The following is a 21,710-nucleotide window of genomic DNA, read 5'->3' on the forward strand; positions in this document are numbered from 1 at the left end:
TGTCGGGGATTCAATCAATCCCGTATACAATTCCCTTTGTCTACCGGTATAGTACTTGCCCGAGATTCGATCGTCGGTATCCCGATACCTTGTTCAATCTCGTTACCAGCAAGTCTCTTTACTCGTTCCGTAACACATCATCCCGTGATCAACTCCTTGGTCACATTGTGCACATAATGATGATGTCCTACCGAGTGGGCCCAGAGATACCTCTCCGTTTACACGGAGTGACAAATCCCAGTCTCGATTCGTGCCAACCCAACAGACACTTTCGGAGATACCTGTAGTGCACCTTTATAGCCACCTAGTTATGTTGTGACGTTCGGTACACCCAAAGCATTCCTACTGTATCCGGGAGTTGCACAATCTCATGGTCTAAGGAAATGATACTTGACATTAGAAAAGCTCTTAGCAAACGAACTACACGATCTTGTGTTAGGCTTAGGATTGGGTCTTGTCCATCACATCATTCTCCTAATGATGTGATCCCGTTATCAACGACATCCAATGTCCATGGTCAGGAAACCGTAACCATCTATTGATCAACGAGCTAGTCAACAAGAGGCTTGCTAGGGACATGGTGTTGTCTATGTATCCACACATGTATCTGAGTTTCCTATCAATACAATTCTAGCATGGATAATAAACGATTATCATGAACAAGGAAATATAATAATAACCAATTTATTATTGCCTCTAGGGCATATTTCCAACAGTATCAATATCCTTTATTATGAAACTTTTTGTCGCATGGGGTTAATAGATAAAAATCTTAAACCGTCCAATACGGTGTTCCATGGTGTGGTGCCTGGTAAGTCGGCATATCCTGTTGGTAAGATAGCTCTGGAGGTGGCTTTTGGAGATGAGCATGATTCAAGATCAGAGACCTTGACCTTTGAAGTAGTGAAAATCAGAAGCCCTTATCATGCCCTATTTGGACGGCCAGCTTATGCTAAGTTTATGGCACGGCCTTGTTATGTCTATCTGCAGCTCAAGATGCTGGGTCACAAGGGAACTATAACCGTGCATGGGAGCCGCAAGATTGCTCTGGAGTGTGAAGAAGGTGATGCGGCTTATGCTGAGTCGGTTTGTGCAACAGAAGAGTTGAAGTTTTACAAGGACAATGTTGATCTGGCAGATATGACTTCATTGAAGAAACCAACTACAGAGTATGATCTGGCCCTGAAGTTTAAATCGGCTGATGAAACTAAGCTTGTTGACTTCGTGCCTGGCGATTCATCCAAGGAGTTCAGCATCAGCGCTAACTTGGATCCGAAATAGGAAAGCGCGCTCATCGAGTTCATCCGTGAGAATCGGGACATCTTTGCACGAAAGCCTTCTGAAATGCCAGGTGTACCGAGAGAACTCGCTGAGCACACTCTCAATGTTGATCCCAAGTATAAACCGGTCAAGCAGTTTCTCCGCCGGTTCAATGAAGAAAGACGCAAAGCTATTGGAGAAGAAGTAGACAGGCTCTTGGCGGCTGGCTTTATTGTTGAAGTATTCCATCCTGAGTGGTTGGCTAATCCGGTGATGGTCCTCAAGAAGAATGGCACTTGGCGTATGTGTGTGGACTACGCAGATCTCAACAAAGCTTGTCCAGCAGATCCTTTTGCCCTTCCCCGTATTGATCAAATTATTGATGCTACGGCGGGTTGTGAGCGTTTAAGTTTTTTGGATGCATATTCTGGTTATCATCAGATCAAAATGGCAGTTAAGGACCAGGAGAAGACAACCTTCATAACTCCCTCTAGAGTGCCCAGGCGACTTACCAAAGGTGTGTGCAGAATTGTTTGCACAAACAGATCGACCGCAATGTTCACGCCTATGTGGATGGTATTGTGGTAAAATCAAGGAAGAAGGAGACATTGATTGATGACTTGAAGGAAACCATTCATAACCTGCGGGTTTATAAAATGATGCTTAATCCGGCCAAGTGTGTCTTTGGTGTACCTGCACGCAAGCTCTTGGGCTTTTTGGTGTCTAACAGGGGCATTGAAGCTAATCCGGAAAAAATCAAAGCCATCACCTCCTTGGCTAAACCGAAGTGTATCAATGATGTTCAACGCATGGCAGGCCGGATTGCCGCATTGAGCCGGTTTGTCAGTCACCTTGGCGAGAAGGCCATCCCTTTATATCAGATGCTGAAGAAAACGGATAACTTCGTCTGGAGTGACACTGCTAATGAAGCATTTGAGGACTTAAAGCGGCAGCTGGCTAACCCGCCAATTCTCGCTGCTCCAGTGGACAAAGAACCATTGTTGCTATATGTGGCAGCTAATGCTCACGCTGTTAGTGTGGCTATTGTGGTGGAGCACAAGGAGGCAGGAAAGGAATATCCGGTTCAGCGGCCGGTTTACTATATCAGTGAGGTACTTATTGAGTCCAAGCAGAGGTACCCGCATTGGCAAATATTGGCGTATGGGGTTTTCATGGCAAGCCGGAAGCATAAGCAGTATTTCCAACATCATCCCATCACGGTGGTCAGCTCTGCTCCTTTGGGGGATATAATCCAGAACAAGGAAGCAACTGGTCGGATTGCTAAGTGGGCTATCGAGCTCGGGCCTCACGGGTTGAAATACATACCCCGAACGGCGATCAAATCTCAGGCACTTGTGGATTTCATCAATGATTGGACAGAATTACAAGCGCTAGAGGAGAAGCCAGATCACACTTATTGGACTATTCATTTTGATGGGTCCAGGCAATTGGAGGGCTCGGGGGCTGGAGTCGTATTAACTTCCCCACGAGGTGATAAGTTTTGTTATGTTCTCCATTTAATGTACCATTGCACTAACAATGCAGCTGAATATGAGGCTTTACTCCATGGTCTTCGGATGGCTAAGGAGATGAACCTAAGCCGAGTTAAGTGCTTCGGTGACTCGGATGTGGTGGCTCAACAAGTGTCCGGCACTTGGGATTCCAAGGACCCACTAATGGCAGCATATCATCGTGAGGTGGATATTGTTGCAGGTCACTTTAAAGGTTATCAGGTGGATCACGTGGACCGGCGGAAGAATGAAGCGGCGGACGCTTTAAGCCGCCTAGGTTCCCAACGTAAACCGGTTGCACCTAATTTCTTCCTGGATGTTTTGCATAATCCGTCCGTCAAGCTCCCCGGTGAAGAGGATTTGGCTTTTCCTGATTCGGAGGCCCAGTTGGTGGCGGCTCTTCATGTTATCCCGGATTGGACGGTTCCATATCTGGCGTATATAAACCAGGGCGAGTTACCAGAGGATGAAACTTTGGCCAGGCAGATAACCCGGCGGTCCAAGTCCATGACTATTATCAATGGAGAGTTACATCATTGCAGTGTAACAGGGGCGTTTCAATGCTGTGTGTCTCCTGAGGAAGGCCGTGAAATTTTGCGTGAGATCCATGAAGGAGATTGTGGTCACCATGCCGGTTCAAAATCTTTGGTGGCCAAGGCGTTTCGTCACGGTTTCTATTGGTTGACAGCTCATGCTGATGCCGAGGACTTGGTCAAAAGATGTGATGGCTGTCAGAAATTCTCAAGGCGCACTCATGTACCGGCTCCAGAATTGAGGATGATTCCAATCACCTGGTCGTTTGCAACTTGGGGGCTGGATATGGTTGGGCCTTTCAAGAGGTCCAAGGACAAGAAGACCCACCTTTTGGTGGCGGTTGATAAGTTCACAAAGTGGGTGGAGGCAGAGCCAGTTAGTAAGTGTGACGCAGCCACGGCGGTTCAATTCATCAAAAAGTTGATCTTCCGGTTTGGCTTTCCACACAGCATTATAACAGACAACGGTACCAATCTGCGAAAGGGTGCCATGAAGGAGTTCTGTCAACGTGAGCACATCCGGCTTGACGTGTCATCAGTGGCTCACCCCCAGTCCAATGGTCAAGCGGAGAGGGCCAATCAAGAGATCTTGAGAGGCATCAAACCCCGACTTATGGTTCCTTTGCAACGGACGCCGGGTTGTTGGGTTGAGGAGCTACCTTCAGTGTTATGGAGCATCAATACCACACCCAACAGATCGACAGGATATACACCGTTCTTCATGGTTTATGGAGCGGAAGCGGTTCTTCCTAGTGACATCCGTCATGACTCACCTTGTGTAGTGGCATACGTTGAAGCTGACAACGAGAAGGCATGGCAGGAAGCTCTTGACCTATTAGATGAGGAGCGTGACATGGCGGCAGCCCGTTCGGCGATTTATCAGCAAGATCTGTGTCGTTATCATAGCCGCCGGGTTAGAACCGGAACCTTTCAAGAAGGAGATTTGGTGCTTCGACTCATCTAGGATCAGACGGATATGCACAAGCTATCCCCCCCTTGGGAAGGACCTTTTGTGGTCAGCAAGAATCTGCACAACGGGTCATACTACCTAATCGATGTTCGAGAGCGCAAAGACTCACGTAAATCGGAGGAGGAGTCCAACCGGCCGTGGAATATTGCTCATCTTCGGCCCTACTATACTTGAGCTACAGGCTCTGCTTATGTACATATTATGACATTGTATATATTATGATCAATATAATAAACCGGAACCTCAGTTAAAGCGGGGTATCTGTTGTTTTCTTACATCATGTGTGGTTACATGGAGCTTACAAAGCGGCGTCCGGTTTACCCTTGATTTAGCTTCTCAAAGCTTGATATTGGATCACTTGGGGGCTTGGTCGAACCCGAACCATAGCTACACCTCTTGATCAGCGTAATGCCACAGCGTCACTTGGGGGCTTGGTCGTATCCGAACCATAGCTACACCTCTTGATCGGCGCAATGCCACAACATCACTTTGGGGCTTGGTCGAACCCGAACCATAGTTACACCTCTTGATCGGCGTAATGCCACAGCATCACTTGGGGGCTTGGTCGAACCCGAACCATAGCTACACCTCTTGATCAAATTTGGGGCCTGGCAGCCCGTGAAAAGCCTCGACTACAACGGTTTTTATTTGCCTTTTGCTGAGTTTTCTTTGTTTTCATAAAATTTGTGACGTTTTCAAACCGGTGTTTATCAACCCGGTTAGACTGTCAACTACAAGTTGTCAGTACATGATCAAGTTATAATCCGGAGACTATCAGCCCGGTCTGGTTTTGACTCATAGTCACCAGTATGGAGTAAACTGGTGTTTATCACAACCCGGAACGGTTTTATTGTAAACCGGCATCATATAACAGGAGTTACTTTTACTCCGGATTAGGATTATTACCCTCATTACAAGGTTGGTCAGCCAACACTATGCCTAAAGGTAACATGTATCATGTATTTCCATATTTGGTTATCTTTTACAACCTTGGTTATAAACCTTAGTCATATATATATTTGGGTATCATCACCCGCCCGGTGGTAATCCGCCAGGGCGCTTTTAACTTCTTATCTGCAGGAACAACTTGAATAAATAGCTATGGATTATGAACATCATATCTTAAGCATGGCGGATTAACATGCATCAGTCGCAGATAAATATGCACGAAGGCATAACAGACCAAGTGTTTTAACTAGCCTATTACAAGGCGTTTCAGTGCCCAAAGGGATAATTGTTTCTCAATAAGCATTGCAGCAAGTGGAAGACTAAACCGGCCCCAGGATTATGATTGCTTATCAGCTTGACCTAACGACTCCGGATCATCTTGCACCGGTTCATCTTCTTCGTCTCTACCCGGCGGCTGGAAGTCAACAGTTGTCCAGTCGATCCCAGTTAAAGCATGGAACACAGCTTCGTCGCTTATAAGGGTTGACGGTTCAATATCAGGGGCATAAGTGTGCTTACGGATTGGAGGGATCAGATTTTGCGCTTTTGGAACTGGCGCCGCAACCCGTCTGTTCTTATCATCATAACTTGCCTGATAGTGGGAAAGATCAACTTCTTCAGCCAATTGACAAGCCAGTGGACGTACTTCCCGGTTTATGGCGCGGAGATCCTCCTGGCCAAATTCTGATCCGTCTTCTGTTAAGCTTGGGAAGCCTTTAGCCACGTCCACCGGATCAAGATCAGGCAGCCACACCTTTGCTCGGGTTAGAGCGGTCAGAGCGCCAGCCCTTGCAGCAGACCTCTTTAGCACTTCTACCCGGGCAGGCAGCATAGATAGCCTGTCTAAGGTATCCTTGATTAACGTCGGGGGCGGCTTATTGTGAGAAGCGGTGTAGATAATTCGTTGAGCGCTGGTATACAGTTGTTCTATCAGCGTGTAGGCAGCCTTCGGCTTCTTCTGAACATCAGAGCCCAGATGACTAATGCGAGTTCCTGCATCATTGCAAACATCAGTAAACCGGCAACGCATGGGAAGATATGTTGAAAGTATTAAGGAAAAGATGCTTACCAAACACAGCAGCGGTCATTGCATGTACTTGCCGCTTTACACCAGTCAGCTCGTCTACCACCGGTTTGAGAGCTGCTTCTGCATCTTCAGCTCTTTTCCGCAAAGCGGATTTCTGTGTGTTCCAATCCGCCCGCTCCTTGGCAAAGCTCTCCTTTAGCTCTTCCATAGCGGCTAAAGCGCTCGTCAGCTCATCTTTTGCTTTTGAAGTTTCGGCCTGTTGGGACTTGATGTTCTCTTGCAGATCAGCGGTTTGGCTTTCCTTCTTGCTCAGTTCAGCCTATAAAGAGACAGATACGCAATGAGATTGACACTACATATTTGAAGTACCAAGCACATAACAAGTTATCCCCTTGATACTTGGGGGCTAATGCATATTTGCTCCTTATCAGAAATTTCTACAAGTCCCAAGCACAATACAAGTATTAATCTTGGCACTTGGGGGCTAATGTGTGTTTGTTCAAAAACTGTTGGTATGAGAATTCTTCTACAGTCCCGGTTCATCTTTATAAAGTTAAACCAGTCCTTGGGGGCTATACCGGTGAAAGAGCAGTATGGCAAATTTTAAGGAACCGGTTCATCTCAAAAAGGTAATCCGGTCCCTGGAAGCTAAATATGCAAAGTTAAGTTATGGTAAAAGTCCCGGTTTAGATTGGTATCATAAACCGTCACTTGGGAGCTACTAGGAGTTGATAAACTGCAATTGGACAAAAGAGAAAAATAGTAGTTTCCTCATATCGCTCCTTCATCAAGTTTACCAAACTAACTTCATACTCACGGCTGGTATACAGACGGTTCAAGAAGCCAGAGTGAATGTCTTGAGCATTGAGATGGGCGTAGCTTGATAAATCGGCATTCCATTTGCCTTTGCCGATAGCAGAAAGCTCGTCCTTGGTAGTATGCTTTGACAAAGCGACAGGGTTGCCAGGAGTGGTGTGGCCAGTGCCAGTAATCATAATGTCATCATCTTGGTCATCAGCAGCCTTCGCTGGAGTTGGCGGATTGTCAGTACCCTTAACCAGACTGGTTGGTTTGTCATCGGTTCGGAAAGGGCTGGTTGGACGGTCTGCATGGCTTGTAGTGTCAACTTGCACTTGTTCAGCAAGGAAGTCATGGTCTTGAGGCGTCAGCGTCGGTTTCTTCCGGATCTGAAGTTGTTTCTGGTTCAGCAGCTACATTATCATCATCCGGTTTGCTTAACCGAGCTTTCTAGCTGGGTCTTGGCTTGGCGCTGAGAAAAGATAGACATAAGGATCAGTACAGTATGTAAAGATAACACATCAAGAATAAAGACACGTGCATAGCTCACCCAGGAACTGTTTTGAGGGGTGGAAGCTGTGTGGCCGATGACTCGCCAGAGGATGAGTGAGAAGTACCCTGATAATTTGAATCAGATGGGTTAAGAGGCTGGCGAAAACAACCTGCTTTTGGGCATGAAGTATCAATGGGATAAGAGACCTCTGATCAGCGTTTCCGAACCGGACTGTTCGGTAAACCGGCGGAGGTAACTACCTGGCCGCTGTGCCGGGTTGTACGGCGAGCCTCGTGCTGCTGCGTCTTCAAAAGAAAGTTTGGGTCCAAGTAAGCAAGAGGGTAAGAAAATTTGACATTCCGATTTGCTTGACGGATTTTTGATGTTGGCAGAGGATCTGAATCGGGGGAAAGAATGGTTACCTCTACGTCCTCAGCATGACTGCCTTCAGCGTCGTCCTGATAATAATCATTGTCAATGAGATGTACGAAAAATGAACCAAGAGAGTCAAGTTCTACCTCTGGTTCCGGATTACGCACATCGTCATCAGCTGGTAGATCGGAGGATGCAGTGGTCCTTCTCTTGGCAGGTTTTTTAACAACCTTGGTCTTTGGACGAACTGGCTTGACCGGTTTATCTTGCGGCTTCGCCGGTTTATCTTGGGATGGTTTCTTGTTCCAGAACGGATCGTCACCCTGTCAGAAAATAATCACACTTTCAGAGAATATTTGGACAGAAGCAACTTCAGATAAAAAGATTATATGATTCTTACAGCTGGTGGTTTGTTGAAGGTGCAGAAAGGGAGTAGTCCGGTTTGGACACAGACAGCCTCCGGTTTGTTCAGTATCTTCTTTACAGCTTCAGTGACTTCTGCATCTGTAAGTTGAATGTCAATGTGCCGCTGAGCATCCTTCAAACTCCCCATGTACTCACACATCAAACCGGGGCGCCGGCTTAAGGGCATAATACTCCAGCTTATCCAGCAACGAGCAAGATCAACTCCTGTTAAACCGTTCGCGATGAAGGCTCTAAGCTTTGATAATTGGGGAGCATAGTTGGCCCTTTCTCTTGTTGTCAACCTATGAGGAAAAGGATGTGTGTTGCTAAGACGTTCAGGGCGGTAACCCGGCAAAGGATTTTCATCAGATGGAGATGTATCAATGCAGTAAAACCAAGTCTGGTTCCACTCTTTGGGGTAACTGTGGAGTTTGGGGTGAGGGAAGGTGACTTCGTTCCTTTTCTGAACCGCCATTCCGCCCAGCTCCGTATTGGGTCCATCTGAGAACTCTGTGCGACGGTTTAAGTGAAAGAAATCCCTAAATAGTTCAACTGAAGGTTCCTCTTGCAGATAAACCTCACAAAAGACTTGGAAGTGGCAGATGTTGGTCACAGAATTGGGACCGATGTCTTGAGGGCGCAGCTGAAAATTGGCCAGCACATCCCGGAATTTTTTTGAACCGGGAGGGCTAAAACCTCGTCCGAGATGATCAGCAAACACGACTACCTATCCATCCTTGGGTGTAGGAGGACTTTCCGGGCCAGGGACCCTCCAGTGGATGACATCTTTCTTGGCTAAAGCGCCCGTTTTAACAAGATTGTTTAATTGTTCCTTGGTTACTCGAGAAGGAGCCCAATTGCATTCATACACTTGCTTGGCCATGGCAATGGAAATCTGAAACATGATTATTGCCGGTTTAAGATTTACAGTGGACAACTATACAGCAATATAAGGATACAAGCATATTGATAAACCGGAATTGGTTATTCGTAAACCGGAGTCTGACAATGGAAACAGTACAATGATGAAAGCATTGGCGGTTCAACAGGGGACTAATGGTATCTACTGGGTCATCATTTTGTATGTGAAGTTAAACCGCCCAATCTGGTATTAAAGATGTATAAGTGAAGGGAAAATAGGTTTCACAAGTTGGCATTGTAATTTTGGATCTACCGCATGTCAGAAAATGAAAATATATTCAGACCTAAATATTGGTACCGAAGCAGTTGATGAAGGTTCAGATGGGATTTTCTACTAAAACGAGATGAGTTGGATATCAAACAGGTGCTAAAACTACTACCGCGCGAGATCTATGTGTTTTTTGGATCTAATCCATGGATATAAGTAAGGATAAAGAAGGGCGGCGAAGAACACTGATGAACGACAGAAACCCTAAGTGCAGATCTATGGTAAGAGAAAGGGAGACTTACGGAGGCTGTCGAGCAGCGGCGGCGCGCAGAGGAGCTCTGGTATGTTCAGGTCGATGCAGCGGCCAAGGTTGGTGCAGCAGTAGAAGGTTGACGATGGCCGCTGAGGTCGAAGGTTCGGGCATCGCGAGGATGACGATGACGCGAAGAGGCACGAGGGGGAAAATGGAAAGACCCCCTGGCCCTATTTATAAGGGGGATAACCGACAGGCGCGAAAATCGAGGAGCCGAATTTTTGGATATGAGGCGGAGCTGTCGCCTCGATTGTCGGAGGCTCATTAATGAAGGTGGATTATACACAGTTTTAAATAGCAGGTGACGTGACGGCGGTTTACCATGATCCTAGAAGATGATGTCACGACGGTTTACAAGATTATGTGAAGATGTTGAAGAAGCAAATTTCTTAAGTATTGAGGATTGACATGAACCAGTTCAAATCAATCTGGGGCCTAATGTTGGGGATATTACCACTGGGCGTAAACCGGCCAGGAGTGGCCGGGTTAACCCCATAAGTAGTTCATCTGTATCTGAAACCTATGAAGACAGACGGTGACGCTTCATGAAGGCCCAGGGCCCAAAGCCGGTTTAAGGCCTGTAGACACAAACCGGCATTGATATGTAAACTTGTGTTGTAAGATAGAAGTAGCAGAGACCGAGCCGGACACGATTATGAGCCGGCCTCGGAGTCTGTAAACAGACGGGCGTCAACCCATGTATATAAGGGACGACCCGGCGGCGGTTCAAGGACAACAGACAACAACTCGAGACTCAGGCAAAGCGTATTCGCTCCCTGGTCATCGAAACCCCATCAATTCCATCACAACTAGACGTAGGCTTTTACCTTCATCGTAAGGGGCCAAACTAGTATAAAACTCTCTTGCGTCCTTTGTCCGCTTTAACCCCTTTAAGCTAACCCGTAGCGATGGCTCCACGACTAAGTCCTTTTCTCTAGGACATCTGCCGTGACAAAACCACGACACAACGCAAAAGAAGATTACATCGAATGGATCTTCCCAAGAAAGGGGGAGAACATTGTATTCAGATCCAAAAAGAGAGAAGATGCCATCTAGCTAATAACTATGGACCCGAAGGTCTGAGGTAAACTACTCACACATCATCGGAGAGGCTATGGTGTTGATGTAGAAGCCCTCCGTGATCGATGCCCCCTCCGGCGGAGCTCCGGAAAAGGCCCCAAGATGGGATCTCATGGGTACAGAAGGTTGCGGCGGTGGAATTAGGTTTTTGGCTCCGTATCTGGTAGTTTGGGGGTACGTAGGTATATATAGGAGGAAGAAGTATGTCGGTGGAGCAACATGGGGCCCACAAGGATGGAGGGCGCGCCCAGGGGGGTAGGCGTGCCCCCCTACCTCGTGCCCTCCTGGTTGATGTCTTGACGTAGGGTCCAAGTCCTCTGGATCACGTTCGTTCCAAAAATCACGTTCCCGAAGGTTTCATTCCGGTTGGACTCCGTTTGATATTCTTTTTCTGCAAAACTCTGAAATAGGCAAAAAACAACAATTCTGGGCTGGGCCTCCGGTTAATAGGTTAGTCCCAAAAATAATATAAAAGTGTATAATAAAGCCCATTAAAGTCCAAAACAGAATATAATATAGCATGGAACAATCAAAAATTATAGATACGTTGGAGACGTATCAAGCATTCCCAAGCTTAATTCCTGCTCGTCCTCGAGTAGGTAAATGATAAAAACAGAATTTTTGATGTGGAATGCTAGTTGGCATAATTTCAATGTAATTCTCTTAATTGTGGTATGAATATTCAGATCCGAAAGATTCAAGACAAAAGTTTAATATTGACATAAGAATAATAATACTTCAAGCATACTAACTAAGCAATTATGTCTTCTCAAAATAACATGGCCAAAGAAAGTTATCCCTACAAATCATATAGTCTGGCTATGCTCTATCTTCAGCACACAAAATATTTAAATAATGCACAACCCCGATGACAAGCCAAGCAATTGTTTCATACTTTTAGTGTGCTCAAACTTTTTCAATCTTCACGCAATACATGAGCGTGAGCCATGGACATAACACTATATGTGGAATAGAATGGTGGTTGTGGAGAAGACAAAAAAGGGAGAAGATAGTCTCACATTAACTAGGCGTATCAACGGGCTATGGAGATGCCCATTAATATATATCAATGTGAGTGAGTAGGGATTGCCATGCAACGGATGCACTTAGAGCTATAAGTATATGAAAGCTCAACAAAAGGAACTAAGTGGGTGTGCATCCAACTCGCTTGCTCACGAAGACCTAGGGCATTTTGAGGAAGCCCATCATTGGAATATACAAGCCAAGTTCTATGATGAAAAAAAATTCCCACTAGTATATGAAAGTGATATCATAGAAGACTCTCTATCATGAAGATCATGGTGCTACTTTGAAGCACAAGTGTGGTAAAAGGATAGTAACATTGTCCCTTCTCTCTTTTTCTCTCATTTTTTTATTTGGGCCTTCTCGTCTCTCTTTTTTATGGCCTTTTTTCGTCCGGAGTCTCATCCCGACTTGTGGGGGAATCATAGTCTCCATCATCCTTTCCTCACTTGGGACAATGCTCTAAAAAATGATGATCATCACACTTTCATTTACTTACAACTCAACAATTACAACTCAATACTTAGAACAAAATATGACTCTATGTGAATGCCTCCGGCGGTGTACCGGGATATGCAATGAATCAAGAGTGACATGTATGAAAGAATTATGAATGGTGACTTTGCCACAAATACGATGTCAACTACATGATCATGCGAAGCAATATGACAATGATGGAGCGTGTCATAATAAACGAAATGGTGGTAAGTTGCATGGCAATATATCTCGGAATGGCTATGGAAATGCCATGATAGGTAGGTATGGTGGCTGTCTTGAGGCAGGTATATGGTGGGTGTATGATACCGGCGAAACGTGCGCGGTATTAGAGAGGCTAGCAATGGTGGAAGGAGGAAAAGTGCGTATAATCCATGGACTAAACATTAGTCATATAGAACTCATATACTTATTGCAAAAATCTACAAGTTATCAAAGCAAAGTATTACGCGCATGCTCCTAGGGGGGTAGATTGGTAGGAAAAGACCATCGCTCGTCCCCGACCGCCACTCATAAGGAAGACAATCAATAAATAAATCATGCTCCGACTTCATCACATAACGGTTCACCATACGTGCATGCTACGGGAATCACAAACTTTAACACAAGTATTTATCAAATTCAAAACTACTCAACTAGCATGACTCTAATATCACCATCTTCATATCTCAAAACAATTATCTAGTATCAAACTTCTCATAATATTCAACACACTCATAAGATTTTTTTTTTACTAATCTTGAATGCCTATCATTGTCAAAGCAAACTACCATGCTGTTTTATAGGACTCTCAAAATAATCTAAGTGAAGCATGAGAGAACAATAGTTTCTATAAAACAAAATCACCACCGTGCTCTAAAAGATATAAGTGAAGCACTAGAGCAAAAACTATATAGTCAAAAGATATAAGTGAAGCACATAGAGTACTCTAATAATTTCCGAATCAAGTGTGTCTCTCTCAAAAGGTGTGTACAGAAAATATGATTGTGGTAAACTAAAAAGCAAAGACTCAAATAATACAAGACGCTCCAAGCAAAACACATATCATGTGGTGAATAAAAATATAGCTCCAAGTAAAGTTACCGATGGAAGTAGACGAAAGAGGGGATGCCTTCCGGGGCATCCCCAAGCTTTGGCTTTTTGGTGTCCTTAGATTATCTTGGGGTGCCATGGGCATCCCCAAGATTAGGCTCTTGCCACTCCTTGTTCCATAATCCATCGAATCTTTCACCCAAAACTTGAAAACTTCACAACACAAAACTTAACAGAAAATCTCGTGAGCTCCGTTAGCGAAAGAAAACAAAACACCACTTCAAGGTACTGTAATGAACCCATTCTTTATTTATATTGGTGTTAAACCTACTGTATTCCAACTTCTCTATGGTTTATAAACTATTTTACTAGCCATAGATTCATCAAAATAAGCAAACAACACACACAAAAAAAAAGAATGTGTCAAAAACAGAACAGTCTGTAGTAATCTGTAACTAATGCAAACTTCTGGAACTCCAAAAATTCAGCCAAAATAGGACAACCTAGAAAATTTGTTTATTGATCAGCAGCAATTGGAATCAATATTTTATCACGTTCTGGTGACTTTTTACAATTATTTTCGTGAACAGAAAGTTTCTGCAATTTTCAGCAAGATCAAATAACTATCATCCAAGAAGATCCTATAGGTTAAACTTGGCACAAACACTAATTAAAACATAAAAACACATCTAACCAGAGCCTAGATCAAATATTTATTCCTAAACAGAAGCCAAAAGCAAAAAAATAAAAATAAAATTGGGTTGCCTCCCAACAAGCGCTATCGTTTAACCCCCCTAGCTAGGCATAAAAGCAAGGATAGATCTAGGTATTGCCATCTTTGGTAGGCAATCCATAAGTGGCTCTCATAATAGATTCATAAGGTAATTTTATTTTTCTTTCTAGGTAAGTGTTCCATGCCTTTTCTTAACCGAAATGGGAATCTAATATTCCCTTCCTTCATATCAATAATTGCACCAATCGTTCTAAGGAAAGGTCTACCAAGGATAATAGGACATGAAGGATTGCAATCTATATCAAGAACAATAAAATCTACAGGGACATAATTCCTATTTGCAATAATAATAACATCATTAATTCTTCCCATAGGTTTCTTAATGGTGGAATCCGCAAGGTGCAAGTTTAAAGAGCAATCATCAAAATCACGGAAACCTAGCAAATCACGCAAAGTCTTTGGAATCGTGGAAACACTAGCACCCAAATCACACATAGCATAGCATTCCTGATCTTTCATTTTAATTTTAATATTAGGTTCCCACTCATCATAAAGTTTTCTAGGGATAGAAACTTCCAACTCAAGTTTTTCTTCATAAGATTGCATCAAAGCATCAACGATATGTTTAGTAAAAGCTTTATGTTGACTATAAGCATGTGGAGAATTTAGCACGGATTGCAACAAGGAAATACAATCTATCAAAGAGAAATTATCATAATTAAATTCCTTGAAATCCGAAACAGTGGGTTAATTAATATCTAAAGTTTTGATCTCTTCAATCCCACTGTTACTAATTTTTGCATCAAGATCTAAAAACTCCAAATTTTTGGAACGCCTTCTAGGTAAAGGTGGATCATATTCAGTCCCATCATTATCAAGATTCATATTGCAAAACAAAGATTTAATTGGGGACACATCAATAACTTTTAGATCTTCATCTTTATTTTCATAGGAATTAGAAGAACACGCTTTCATAAAGCAATCTTTCTTAGCACGCATCCTAGCGGTTCTTTCTTTGCACTCATCAATGGAAATTCTCATGGCTTTGAGAGACTCATTGATATCATGTTTAGGTGGAATAGATCTAAGTTTTAAAGAATCAACATCAAGAGAAATTCTATCAATGTTCCTAGCCAATTCATCAACTTTAAGCAATTTTTTTCAAGCAAAGCATTGAAATTCTTTTGCGAATTCATAAACTCCTTAACACTAGTCTCAAATTCAGAGGGCATTTTATTAAAGTTCCCATAAGAATTGTTGTAGGAATTACCATAATTATTAGAGGAATTACTAGGATAAGGCCTAGGATTAAAGTTTCCTCTATACGCGTTGTTACCAAAATTATTCCTACCGACAAAATTCACATCGATAGATTCATTATTATTCTCAATCAAAGTAGACAAAGGCATATCATTAGGATCAGAAGAAACACTCTTAGTAGTAAATAATTTCATAAGTTCATCCATCTTTCCACTCCAAACATTAATTTCTTCTATCGCATGCACTTTTTTATTAGTAGATCTTTGAGTGTGCCATTGAGAATAATTAACCATAATATTATCTACGAGTTTAGTAGCTTCTCCTAAAGTGACTTCCATAAAAGTGCCTCCCGCGGTCGAATCTAAAAGATTTCTAGAAGCAAAATTCAATCCAGCATAGAAATTTTGTATGATCATCCATAAATTCAAGCCATGTGTAGGACAATTACGTATCATTAATTTCATCCTCTCCCAAGCTTGTGCAACATGTTCATGATCAAGTAGCTTAAAATTAATAATATCGTTTCTAAGAGAGATGATCTTAGCGGGGGGAAAATACTTAGAGATAAAAGCATCTTTGCACTTATCCCAAGAATCAATACTATTTTTAGGCAAAGATGAAAACCAAGCTTTAGCACGATCTCTAAGCGAAAAAGGAAATAGCTTCAGTTTACCAATATCATTATCCACATCTTTCTTCTTTTGCATATCACACAAATCAACGAAGCTATTTAGATGGGTAGCGGCATCTTCACTAGGAAGGGCGGCGAATTGATCTTTCATGACAAGATTCAACAAAGCAGCATTGATTTCACAAGATTCAGTATCGGTAAGAGGAGCAATCGGAGTGCTAAGAAAATCATTATTGTTGGTATTGGTGAAGTCACACAATTTAGTATTGTCTCGAGCCATAGTGACAAGCAAGCAATCCAACACACGAGCAAACAAGAAGCAAGCGAAAAAAGAGGCGAACGAAAAAGAGAGGGAGAATAAAACAGCAAGGGTGAAGTGGGGGAGAGGAAAACGAGAGGCAAATGGCAAATAATGTAATGCGGGAGATAAGGGTTTGTGATGGGTACTTGGTATGTTGACTTTTGCGTAGACTCCCCGGCAACGGTGCCAGAAATGGCTCGTTGTCGGGAGTCAAATCTTGACTTGACGAAATCCTTCTTGCTACCTCTTGAGCACTGTGTTGGTTTTCCCTTGAAGAGGAAAGGGTGATGCAGCAAAGTAGCGTAAGTATTTCCCTCAGTTTTTGAGAACCAAGGTATCAATCTAGTAGGAGACCACGCACGAGTCCCTCCCACCTACACAAACTAATAAATCCTCGCAACCAACGCAATAAAAGGGTTGTCAATCCCTTCACGGTCACTTACGAGAGTGAGATCTGATAGATATGATAAGATAATATTTTTTGTATTTTTATGATAAAGATGCAAAGTAAAATAAAAGGTAATAAACATAGCTAAGTGTTGGAAGATTAATATGATGGAAAATAGACCCGGGGGCCATAGGTTTCACTAGAGGCTTCTCTTGAGAGCATAAGTATTACGGTGGGTGAACAGATTACTGTTGAGCAATTGACAGAATTGAGCATAGTTATGAGAATATCTAGGTATGATCATGTATATAGGCATCACGTCCGAGACAAGTAGACCGACTCCTGCCTGCATCTACTACTATTACTCCACACATCGACCGTTATCCAGCATGCATCTAGAGTATTAAGTTCATAAGAACAGAGTAACTCTTTAAGCAAGATGACATGATGTAGTGGAATAAACTCATGCAATATGTTATAAACCCCATCTTGTTATCCTCGATGGCAACAATACAATACGTGCCTTGCTACCCCTACTGTCACTGGGAAAGGACACCGCAAGATTGAACCCAAAGCTAAGCACTTCTTCCATTGCAAGAAAGATCAATCTAGTAGGCCAAACCAAACTGATAATTCGAAGAGACTTGCAAAGATAACCAATCATACATAAAAGAATTTAGAGGAGATTCAAATATTGTTCATAGATAAACTCGATCATAAACCCACAATTCATCGATCTCAAAAAACACACCGCAAAAGAAGATTACATCGAATAGATCTCCACAAGAGAGGGGGAGAACATTGTATTGAGATCCAAAAAGAGAGAAGAAGCCATCTAGCTAATAATTCTGGACCCGAAGGTCTGAGGTAAACTACTCACACATCATCGGAGAGGCTATGGTGTTGATGTAGAAGCCCTCCGTGGTCGATGCCCCCTCCGGCGGAGCTCCGGAAAAGGCCCCAAGATGGGATCTCACGGGTACAGAAGGTTGCGGCGGTGGAATTAGGTTTTTGGCTCCGTATCTGGTAGTTTGGGGGATCACGTTCGTTCCAAAAATCATGTTCCCGAAGGTTTCATTTCATTTGGACTCCGTTTGATATTCTTTTTCTGCGAAACTCTGCAAAAAAACAGCAATTCTGGGCTAGGCCTCCGGTTAATAGGTTAGTCCCAAAAATAATATAAAAGTGTATAATAAAGCCCATTAATGTCCAAAACAGAATATAATATAGCATGGAACAATAAAAAATTATAGATATGTTGGAGACATATCACTAGGCCTAACATAGCAGTATAAGGGTAACATCCAGCCAAACCAAAATATCACAGAGTTCAAGGACCTTGGATAAACAGAAGCCACTAAAAAACAAAAACTAAGCCAGGTAACACTCCTCTGGCACAGATCATGCAGTCTAGATTTACTCATCATCAGGAACAGGGTTGGAGGAAGCTTTCTTTGGTGAAGCCGTAAGCTTCTCCATGGTCAGCTGATCTGCAAAAATACCCAGGTGAGCGCCAACTGCCTGCAGTTCAGAAATTGGTGTTGGTGGAGGTATCTCCGTTGTCGATTCTTCAGGTTCTGGAGAATCAACTACCACCTTAGCCTTCTTAGCCCGTGGACGCCTTAATGGTGTTTGCTTGATGGTAATTGCAGAGGTAGGTTTAAACCCCGAGGCCTTGGCTGCACTTCGTGTCATGCGCCTGACAGAGAAATCTGGAGCTGGAGCCACTGCAACAGAAGATCTGCGGCCCCGCCCGGCCTCACGACCACGTTTTCCCAGTAGTGCAGGTAAAGTGGACTTGAAAAGAAACTCATCATCCTGATGCTGTGACTGGACCGCATCAACAGGTGGAAGATTTCCACTGTCAGCATTGGGCACATCAGACTCAACATGCTCGGGATCAATTTCCTCAATAACCACAGAAGAGCAGGGCACGGGTGGACTGTCAAGCAGCAGGTGATAACTAGATTTGGTCCCATAGCGTGCAGTCCAGACCGAAGTGTTGCACAAAGATGACCATTGTTGAAACACAGGAAGCGGAGGTGGAACTGTCTGGATGATGAATTCAGGCATCAGGGAGCAAACGGATCTCTCCCATATGAGGTGAGGAGGAAGCACTGGTCTATAAACCACTCAGACAATTCCTAGCTGGATTGGGTCCAAATTGGCCCCTGGGTGCTACGCAACAATTGGCTGCTGAACTTCCTCCATATCCATCTCATTATCAAAGTCCAGGGATGGGTTAAGCACCATCGAATTCTGCTCTTGAACTTCCTCAGGCTGCTGATCAGGTACGGCTGTGTGTTGCTGAGGCGGCTGCTGGACCTGCTCATCCCAAGGGCCCCATCCAGCGTCATTGTTGTCATTTGCACCCCAACCCCCATCGTTCTGCCCATTATTAACTGGATTGTGGTCAGGTGGCACTGCATTCCAACCAAGCGCTGGGTATGGTGGCATGGCCCAGAAAGGCTGGGGGGGATTCACTCCAGGCATAGGGTGCGGGTTGCCATCTAGTGGCATCGAATTCTCATCTGCAGGAATCATAGCATCGGTGTCTCCCTAAACTCTAGCTCGATCGTCAGAGAGAGAGAATTCTGAGAGGAAGAACATGCAGACACTGAAGTTTTTTTGTGCTGCGCTCAACACCTACAGCTTTTCTATTTTCCTCTTCTTATTCATCAAGAGTACACCAACGTGCCCAAGCAACGTGCTCCACTACTGACCACGTCCATCCCCATGATCCGAGCTTCGCGCTGGGCCTACTACGACTGAACCAAGGTGCACAAAACGCAACCAATTGGCGAGAAAAAATGCTAACAGAAAAACGACTAGCTACTGTCGAAACTGAATGTGTCTAGCGACACTTATCTGAAGAAAAAACCAACTAAAATCAGAGAAAGTAGAGGGAGACAGGCTTTAAGCCAACAATCTCCCCCTCAACCCTGGTGAACGAGCTTGACGTCGACGATCCCAATCTTGCCAAGCAGCTCCTGGAAGCGAACACGGCTCAACGGCTTCGTCAGTATGTCTGCTTTCTGCTCCCTTGTACCGATGAACTCCACGGCCACCCATCTCTTCTCAACATAATCACGAATGAAATGATATCGAAGGTCGATGTGCTTACTATGATCATAGAGAACTGGGTTCTTGCAGAGGGAGATCGCAGACTTGTTGTCAATGAACAGAGAGAACGACGCCCCTGGTTGATTCATCAGCTCGCCGAAGAGACGCGCAAGCCAAATGCCTTGGCAAGCCGCCATTGCCGCCGCGATGTACTCCGCCTCGCAAGATGACATTGTGACGACCTTTTGCTTCTGAGATTGCCAGCTGATGGGGCTTTCACCAAGAAAGAACAGCACGCAAGAAGTGCTCTTCCTGGTGTCCACGTCGCCGGCGTGATCGGAGTCGCTGAAGCCTGTCAGGGACTCGCCGTCGCCGTAGCGGTACACGGAGCCATAGCTCAGCGTGCCCGCTATGTATCGAAGGAGGTGCTTCACTTCTGCATAGTTGTCTGCTGCTGGCGCCTCCATGAACCTGCTCAGGAAACCCACGGCGAACGAAATGTCCGAGCGAGTGTGTACGAGGTACCTCAGGCTGCCGATCACGCTGCAGTAGAGCGTTGCATCAACCGCGGCTTCCTTGCTTTCCTTTCTCAACGGACACCGTGGCTCCATAGGAGTGCGAGTTGGATAGCACCCTGTCAGCCCAGTTTTGTCGAGCAGCTTGGAGGCGTACGCTGCCTGTGTGATCGTGGTGCGTCCACGCTCCTGCTTCCTTCCAAGCCGAGGTAGTAGCGAAGCAGACCCAGGTCGCTCATGGAGAAGAGATGCTTCATCTCCTCTTTGAACCCGAGGACCTCCTGTTCCTTTGCACCGGTGATCACCAGATCGTTGACGTACACCCCGACGATGAGCAGGCTCTCGCCGGTTCCACGCGCGTACATGCCGTGCTCTGCGACGCTGCGCGTGAACCCGAGAGATGTGAGACTAGCATCCAGCTTGTCGTTCCACGCTCTTGGAGCTTGACACAAACCATACAGAGCTTTGTGCAGCCTGTACACAGCCTGCTCACGCCCCTCCGCGAGGAATCCAGGTGGATGGGACACATAGACCACTTCCTTGAGGTCGCCGTTCAAGAACGCCGATTTGACGTCCATATGGTGCACTTGCCAGCCCCGGTGCGCCGCCAGCGCCAGGATGAGCCGCACGGACTCCATTCTGGTCACCGGCGCGAACACCTCCTCAAAGTCCACGCTAGCACGCTGCACGTAGCCTTTAGCAACGAGGCAGGCTTTGTGCTTGACGATGTTCCCTTCCTCATCCTTCTTCAGCTTGTACACCCATTTGAGGCCGATTGCTTGATGACCTGCAGGGAGCGTGGTGAGTGCCCAGGTGTGGTTGTCGTCGATGGACTGCAGCTCGTCGAGCATCGCCCGGCGCCAACAGTCCTCGTGCTTGGCTTTGGCGAAGGATGCCGGTTCCTCCCCCGTCACTAGGTGCAGCTCCTCATCATCACCACTGTCCTCTGATGGCGGGGGGCTCTCAGCACCTCCTGGTACTTCAGAGGTTGAGCCAAGCAGCTCCTTGACCAGGCGATATCGATGTGGTGCAGAGACTTTGTCCGCGTTGTCGAACAAATCTGGCTGTACCGCCGGTGGTGACACGAAGGGCACCGGCGTGGTCTCTGGCGTGACCACATCCGCTCCTCCCCCATGCGTGGGCGGTGACGTGGCCGCGGGCGTGTCGGGGACGATGCTGCTTGCAGCAGACGAGGCACGAGATGAACTTGCAGAGGTAGGTGACAACGCTGCTTTTTCTGCTGCAGCGGCCTTGGTGACGCCGGTTCTTGCGGCGTACGCAGGGTACTCGACGGTAAAGGAGCTGCTCACCGGTGACTCCCCCGGCGCCTCCCAGTTCCAGCGCGCCTCCTCATCGAATACCATGTCCCTGGACACGTGCAGGCGCTTCGTCACTGGATCGTACATGCGATACGCCTTGGACCCGATCTC

The 21,710-nt window shown here is 45.2% G+C and overlaps 1 protein-coding gene across 1 annotated transcript; it reads right to left on the reverse strand.

The window, feature by feature from the left end:
• Nucleotides 1-19,638: 19,638 nt before the first annotated feature.
• LOC120976138 (secreted RxLR effector protein 161-like) lies at nt 19,639-20,376 on the reverse strand. The gene has a single exon (XM_040402965.1). It carries the CDS (start codon nt 20,374-20,376, stop codon nt 19,639-19,641), a length of 738 nt encoding a protein of 245 aa, XP_040258899.1.
• Nucleotides 20,377-21,710: the final 1,334 nt, after the last annotated feature.

The sequence above is a fragment of the Aegilops tauschii genome, chromosome 3, assembly GCF_002575655.3.
Source record: "Aegilops tauschii subsp. strangulata cultivar AL8/78 chromosome 3, Aet v6.0, whole genome shotgun sequence".
Classification (NCBI taxonomy): Eukaryota; Viridiplantae; Streptophyta; class Magnoliopsida; order Poales; family Poaceae; genus Aegilops; species Aegilops tauschii.

Bases quoted from the DNA above. Each gene is read 5' to 3' on its own strand.
- LOC120976138 (XM_040402965.1), bottom strand. From the start codon at position 20,376: ATGGAGCCACGGTGTCCGTTGAGAAAGGAAAGCAAGGAAGCCGCGGTT.